Raw genomic sequence first — 7741 nt, 5'->3', positions numbered from 1 at the left:
CGCATAACAACATACATTGTTTCCTTTGTCATCGGTATGTTACTTGCCCGAGATTTGATCGTCGGTATCTTAATACCTAGTTCAATCTCGTTACCGGCAAGTCTATTTACTCGTTCCGTAATACATCATCCCGCAGCTAACTTATTAGTTGCAATGCTTGCAAGGCTTATGTGATGTGCATTACCGAGAGGGCCCAGAGATACCTCTCCGACAATCGGAGTGACAAATCCTAATCTTGAAATACGCCAACCCAACAAGTACCTTCGGAGACACCTGTAGAGCACCTTTATAATCACCCAATTACGTTGTGACGTTTGGTAGCACACAAAGTGTTCCTTCGGTAAACGGGAGTTGCATAATCTCATAGTCATAGGAACATGTATAAGTCATGAAGAAAGCAATAGCAACAAACTAAACAATCAAGTGCTAAGCTAACGAAATGGGTCAAGTCAATCACATCATTCTCCTAATGATGTGATCCCGTTAATCAAATGACAACTCATGTCTATGGCTAGGAAACTTAACCATCTTCGATCAACGAGCTAGTCAAGTAGAGGCATACTAGTGACACTATGTTTGTCTATGTATTCACACATGTATTATGTTTCCGGTTAATACAATTCTAGCATGAATAATAAACATTTATCATGATATAAGGAAATAAATAATAACTTTATTATTGCCTCTAGGGCATATTTCCTCCAGTGGTGGTGGGAGTCTAGAGACGGGAAACCCCTGGTCGATTTCACGTCAACATCGACAATGGTGTTCTTGCCCCGTTCTCCCTTATGAGGGGGCATTCGAAATCCCTTCTCCTTCCCCAATTCCTCGGGTGAAAACCCTGGCCATGTTAGGCCGAGTGTCCTGGGCCTTCTAGAAGGCGTCCCCTAGGAGTGCGTGGGGATTGCTGGCGTGCTTTGTGATTTTGTTAGTGATTTTGTATTGCTAAAATTCTGTTAAAAGGGAATTTTAATAATTACTTAATAGCTGACCATTGGCCATTGAGTATTACTCCATGTGTCCAAATTATCTAAAGTTCTAGCTCTGTCCTAAGACAAATTTGACCAAGTTTATTAAAAACTTATATCAAATTTGCGTGCTACGTATATTTGATGTTGTAGATATTAGTACTTCCTCTGATCCAAATTAATTGTCATGGTTCTAGTACCACTGTTCCATAGACTTGGTCAAATGTTGAGAAATTTGACTTAAAGCAAAGCTATAACTACAAATAATTTGACAAAGGGTGAAAAGAGGATAGTATTCAAGATGCACACATTAGGATTCTGTAATACTTCCCACTCAAATTCAGTAAATTGGCAAGTACTGCCATGGCACACTTAAATAGATGTATCTTGTAGATGCTTTCATGAATAAATCGTTTAACAAATGTATTGTTGTTGTGCTCTTTCTATCCTCAAGATTTATGTTTTAGAGGGGAATTTGCAGGAAGGAAATGCCAGAAATATCCACCCTGATGTGTTTTGGGTCTAAATTATGTTAGACTTCAACTTCATCAACTGTAAAGCTTTAGCAATTAGCTGTATTTCCAAAGAAAGAATAGATGTAGAGAATGAACCACTGTTTCACGGAGCAGCAAAAATTCACGTGGTCAGGTAATAAATCGATTTGTAATAGCCTGTCGAAAGAATATGTAAAGAGATGTAAGATTGTTGGCCGAAATTGTCATGTTTCCCTATGAACAGCGTCAAGTGCCTTCCTGAAGGCGGTGCGCAATCTCAAGTGTATGGGAAGAGCTTCTTCATGGTTCTAATCAGCAATGGTGGTGGCGCTGGATATGGCACATCAAATGAGATCACAGAGGGCCGGTTGCTGAACAGGCCTCAAGCGACCCCGCAGGAATGAATGATCAGTGACCAATTTTAATGTTGTGGCTGATGATTGGGAATTTGGCAAAACATACACTGGTAAGCATTTCCTGCTCTAGAGAATTAGTGACAGCGACTTACAATTTCTCAATAAGAGAAAAGAGAATCATCCTGTTTATCCTTATCAGGCACAAGGTCATTAGGAAAAGAACATAATCTCTACAATATATTCCTCTGAGGAATGAGATGATTATTAGGAAGAAAAACTATGCTTAGTGCAGACTGCAGAGCATCAGATATTTGTTCTGCATTCTACAGACTTATAAGTGTCGCATGGCTTGATTCAGAAATATTTACAGGACTACAACATCTTTAGATCCTGAACCCCGATCCTTGTGCACTACCTTACAATACTGCAGAAAAGAAACAGGATTCATTCCCACTGAACCCAAATTAAACGTGGCAACTGTAGTACTGTAGGTAACTGAGCGGAAACACTCGTCCAGATTGCAATCGTGACAAAAGACTGATCAGATTGCAACTGTGTGAAATTCTAGCTGCACAGCTATACAATCTAAAGAAGAAGAAAATGAACTTATCAAATCAGTATGTCTTATAAAAACGATTTCGTCACTGAAGCATTTGGTCAGAAATCAGGATCAGAACAGTTTCATTGAACGCATAATGGTATTACAGACTACTGAACACAAACGCACGACAGGGAGTACATCCCATCCACCACGGCACAATCACACAGAGAAACACGGCCGCCACCAGCACAGCACACCACGCATCTAGCCTCCGAAGCCGTAGAGGGTGCGGCCCTGGCGCTTGAGCGCGTAGACGACGTCCATGGCGGTGACGGTCTTGCGGCGGGCGTGCTCGGTGTAGGTGACGGCGTCGCGGATGACGTTCTCGAGGAAGATCTTGAGGACGCCGCGGGTCTCCTCGTAGATGAGGCCGGAGATGCGCTTCACGCCGCCCCTCCTGGCCAGCCTCCGGATCGCCGGCTTGGTGATGCCCTGGATGTTGTCGCGGAGGACCTTCCGGTGCCGCTTGGCGCCGCCCTTTCCCAGCCCCTTGCCGCCCTTGCCGCGCCCGGACATGGCCGCTCCTCTCCGAGGGAGTGTGATTGGGAGGAAGAAGAGGAGCTGCTTTGGAGGGAGTCTGATGCTTGCGATGGGATTGGGGATTTGAGGGCGCGGGGGTTGGTTTATATGGGGAGGATTTTGGAGGGAACTGCGAGATTTGGGGGCGGGAGGGAGATGCTTTGCTTGGTCGATCCGCGAGACGGTGGAGATGCGGCGTTGGATTGAGATCAGAAGGGTGGGATGAGGTGGGAGGGTGCTGGCCGGGATTGATGACGTGGCGCCGTTTGTGGGATTTGGGCGGTTGTTTCATGCTTCTGTTTCGCTCAGATTTTTATTTTATTTTTACAGTCTGTTTCACTAGTACTCCTACTTTGGTTGGGGCAAATTGGGTAAAATACACTGGTTGCAAGCTAGTGCTTTGGCTGGAGAAACAGAATGGAATGGATTTGATCCATCTCTCGTCTTATGTAGAAGTGGTGAGATTACCTCATATGCACATAAACAATAAGAACAATTGTGATTTTTTTTAGTTTTCATAGTATGTTATTAGAATTCTAAATGACGTGTCAATTGTATTTGCAGGAACAAAAAATTATAAGTGCGCTCATGAGTATAACAAATACAATATGATATCATACAAATAATTCACATCGTTTCCTAATCTCCATCGGTTCGCCTTTTCTTTTTCATCAATGCTCTAAATTATCTCTAACAGAACAGGTAGAAGAAACTATAAAAAGGCAGTCCATGATATCAGATGAGAAAAAATCATTCATTATTTACAAAGGGAGAAACAAGGAGGAAACTTTGACAAGCCAGAAACTTCGGTCAACTTGAACACGCCGACCCATTTCGTTCGCACGGATTTGTTTGGGTCCACACACACAAAAAAACATGACCCAACGCGCCGACGAAAACGGACAAATGTCTGCTTTCTCGTTCACTTTGACTCATTTTCGGCCCAAAATTGTGTTGAGTTTGTGTTCCTCGCGGAGATGCAGCGGACGCCCGCGACGTCCTCCCCAGGCTCGTCAGACTATGGCACACCATCTTCATTCCCACCACTTCTCCCTAAAATCCTCCCGCCCTTCAACCATGGCCGACGCGCCCAACCCCGCCGCTTCCGGATCGATGACGTGGCACCGGGTTTGATAAGTGGGTGTTTGTCTCAAGTTGGAGACGGGAATAAGAGGTGTGCCCGGCAAATGGGGGAGATGGGGACCATGAGGACCTTGGTTCTACTCATATGTTTGGCCGGGACGAATTAGATTAAATAAATTATTAGTATCACCTCGGTTCCTTTGATTTATAAGACGTTATGAATATTTTAATATGGACTACGTATGGACGGAAATGAGTGAACAAACACACTAAGACGTGTCTATATAGATTTGATTCAGAAAAAAAAATAGAACATCTCATAATTTGAAACAAAGGAAGTACATTTTGGTTGGATAGATGTAATATACTAATATATTTGGTCCATCTCATGTCTTGTGTATAAGTAATGGGATCTACCTCTCATATTCACACATGTAATATGGGTGGGGGGGTCGAATGAAGCCATGAAGGGATCTGATGCGGAGCATCCCACGTTCATCCCCATGTACACTCCGACTACTCTCCAAGCCCTAAGAGAACATAAGACGAGACCTCATCTATACACCATTGGACACAAGGTGAACTCGCTCCTCTTCGAACCATCACTTTTCATACGTGAGACATGGCTACTACCTCAAACATGTGTGCTATGCATGACCAGGAACCAAGAGGAAGACCATGGACAAGAAGGCGAGGACACCAAGCGCGAGGAACGAGAAGAAGAGCTACGGAAGAAGCTCCAGCCACCGGACGACCGATCGGGACCGGACGTCCGACGCCTGAAGACCCACCGGACGACCGGCAATCCCGCACCCGAGCCAAACGAGCGGACGTCCGACAAGTCCCGGACGTTCGACACACTCCAGCGACCGGACGTCCGACCGTCTCCGGAAATCCGCCGCCACGTCAACCGAGCCAAAACGCCGGACGTCCGACAAGTACCGGACGACCGGACCCTCGTGAGCCACCGGACTTCCGGTACCCGTCGGATGTCCGACGCCTATCTGTGCATAGTGTATCGGGCCGAGCCCATGTATCCCTTCGCTCTCACTTACCCCTTCGTGGCCCTAGACTATATATACTCATCCACCTCCATCATTTGAGGGTTAGCGTTGGTTTAGCTCATACTTAGAGATAGAGCTTCACTCATCCATCCGGATCTACTCCACGAGAGAGACCGCGACCCCTCTTCGGAGAAGATCCACTTGGATTCAAGACCTCCTCGCGGAGAAGATCCCCTCGTGGATACAAGACCTCCTCACGGAGAAGAACCGACTACCTTTGTATCGTCCTTAGTTGATTGTGGATCGTGTATCTTACTTTATGTATTCGAAGATCTAGCGCATGTGTAACTTGTTCTTGTTGGTTGAGTGATCCTCTTGTATTTCTCCTTGTGTTTCCCTCATTTTCCCCTCGTGTTCTTCGCGGGATCCGCTCCTTTCATGAAAGATCGGGCGATTAGGGTTCTACCCTACATCATCTTGGTATCTAGAGCAAGGTTGATCACGATTTCGGAGCCTCCCCCACCGTTTTCTAGCCATCTTTTGCTTGATTTCGTCCTAAATTCAAAAATCCCCACCAAAAATAGTCTCAATTTTTTTTGTGATTTGTTGGTTTGATGATGTTTTGTTGATTTTGATCTATGGATTTGCTTGGTTTCAAGTGGATCTAGCATCTCCCCAAGTTTCCCCATCTTTCATCCATGAAATCTCATCAATTTTGACCCCAAAATCCCCAAATTCCGCCCAAAATCACGTCCCGAATCTCGGATCTGGAGTTAACCCCGATACACCGGACGACCGGCCCTTTACCGAACGTCCGGAGCCGCAGGAACCATCGGACGTCCGACCTTACCGGACGACCGGAACCCCCTAACCCGAGCAGAATCAGCGGATTTCCGACCCGACCGGACGTCCTGTGACCGGACGACCGTTTTTTTCCGGACGTCCGCTACCTGTAGATATCAACTTCGCTCAAATTTTGTTTCGGCCATAACTAATTCATCCGGAGTCCGATTTTGACGTTCTTTAGCTCGTTAAAAAGCTCTTGACATCCTCCTTCTCACAAAAATACCACCAACATCTTTTGGCTACATCAAATTTTGACAATTTTGGCATCTTTGCCTAGGACTTCCACCACATCATCCGATACACCACCACCGACTTCCGCAACCTAACCAATTTTGTTCCCCGTCGTATTAGTGGTTGCTTGAGGAGTGATTCGAGTCTCCTAAGGTGTCTAGGCTACTTAGGGACGGTTGCTTCTTCATCAACCACCACCACCACTTCCGCATAGGCTTGACCACTATACACTTCTGCCACCCTAACTTAACACAATTTTGTTTGTGTTGTGAGTTGTGTCTCCTAAGGTGTTTCGGCTACTTAGGGACCGTGCTTCCAACTCCGACACCGTGTATAGTCCACCACCTTACACTCCATTTCCGCATTGCGTACTCCACAACTCATCATTGCCTTTCCGCAATCCCGTTGATCTTCCACAACCACCACCGCATCCCGCTACCACCATTTTGACATTTGAGATTTTGAGTTCGTGGTTTTTTTCGTTTCCTAAGGTGTTTCAGCTACTTAGGGACGAGTCTCCATCATCTTGGTATCTCCATCAAGATCACCGCCACTCATCATCGCCACGGACGGTAACCTCCGTCTCATCTCGGTATCGTGGCAATAGAGAAAGAGCAAAGAAGCTTGTAAGCAATAGCCATAGCATCCACCACATTGCATAAGATTGTCATATCCGATCATCTTGGATCAAACACCGGGAACCATACATACATAGCATACTTGGGATAGAAAGTTTATCCATTTTGCATATCATAGGTTGTGCACAAGTGTCGTATCCGCCTATAGAGCAATCGTGCTAGCGTCTCTCTTGAGTTGTGCAACACGAGCGTTTCCCGTGGATTCCACATTTTGTGCTCATCCTTGGTTGCACGACCCCATTTATCTATCCGTCTGTGTGTTTCCGTGTGCCACATATTGCTATTGGTCTACTTGTTACACTTGCGAATTTGTGAATCTCTTTCAACATTATTGACTCTTGCTAACATTTTGCATTAAATTTTTGTGCCACTATCCTCACCGAGCTCCACCATAAGCCTTACTTGTGTAGGTGTGAGAAACCGACAAGAATTAGTACCAATTGTGCTATTTCCTTATCCACATTGGAGTGATCATTGATCCACTTTCAACTTCGGTGAAGGTACATTGGGTATTCGTTCTTCTCTTTCTCCACTCATATTGGCTCGAATCTTGTGATGGATAGGCAAGGCATTTCATCTCTGGTCTTCCACAACAACGACGGCGTGAACAACTACATCACCAAAGCGTCAATCTTCGATCTACAACGACAACGACAAATGCAAGGCGCACAATCAAGATTGCGAGAGCGCATCGAGAACCTCTCCATCGACATTCGTCACTCTGAAGCGAGGAAAGGGGACTACATCGACAACAAGCTTTCCGCACAAAATGAGGAGCAAGATGCAAGGATGGAGGAGATTCGGGCCTTGATCAAGTCTACTTCCCCTTCGTCATCTTCAAGGCGGCGGCAAGCACATCGATCCTCTTCGGAGTGCCCAAGCGACACAAGCGCAAGACGTCCATGTCCACATCTCCATGGCGACCACCATCACGTTCGTGATCCACCTCATCATGAAGGGCAATTCACCTCCAAGCAACATGTGCACGACGACGACAAACG

General features: G+C 45.7%; 1 protein-coding gene across 1 annotated transcript; it reads right to left on the bottom strand.

Moving 5' to 3' along the window:
- Positions 1 to 2470: 2470 nt before the first annotated feature.
- LOC125529842 (histone H4) lies at positions 2471 to 3023 on the bottom strand. The gene has a single exon (XM_048694264.2). It carries the CDS (start codon positions 2933 to 2935, stop codon positions 2624 to 2626), a length of 312 nt encoding a protein of 103 aa, XP_048550221.1. The 5' UTR covers positions 2936 to 3023; the 3' UTR covers positions 2471 to 2623.
- Positions 3024 to 7741: the final 4718 nt, after the last annotated feature.

This window comes from Triticum urartu, chromosome 2A, assembly GCF_056163025.1.
Source record: "Triticum urartu cultivar PI428250 chromosome 2A, HENAU_Tu73, whole genome shotgun sequence".
Taxonomy (NCBI): domain Eukaryota; kingdom Viridiplantae; phylum Streptophyta; class Magnoliopsida; order Poales; family Poaceae; genus Triticum; species Triticum urartu.
The sequence above is the reverse complement of the archived record's forward strand: the minus strand, read 5'-3'. Positions and strand labels throughout refer to the sequence as shown.

Bases quoted from the DNA above. Each gene is read 5' to 3' on its own strand.
- LOC125529842 (XM_048694264.2), bottom strand. From the start codon at position 2,935: ATGTCCGGGCGCGGCAAGGGCGGCAAGGGGCTGGGAAAGGGCGGCGCC.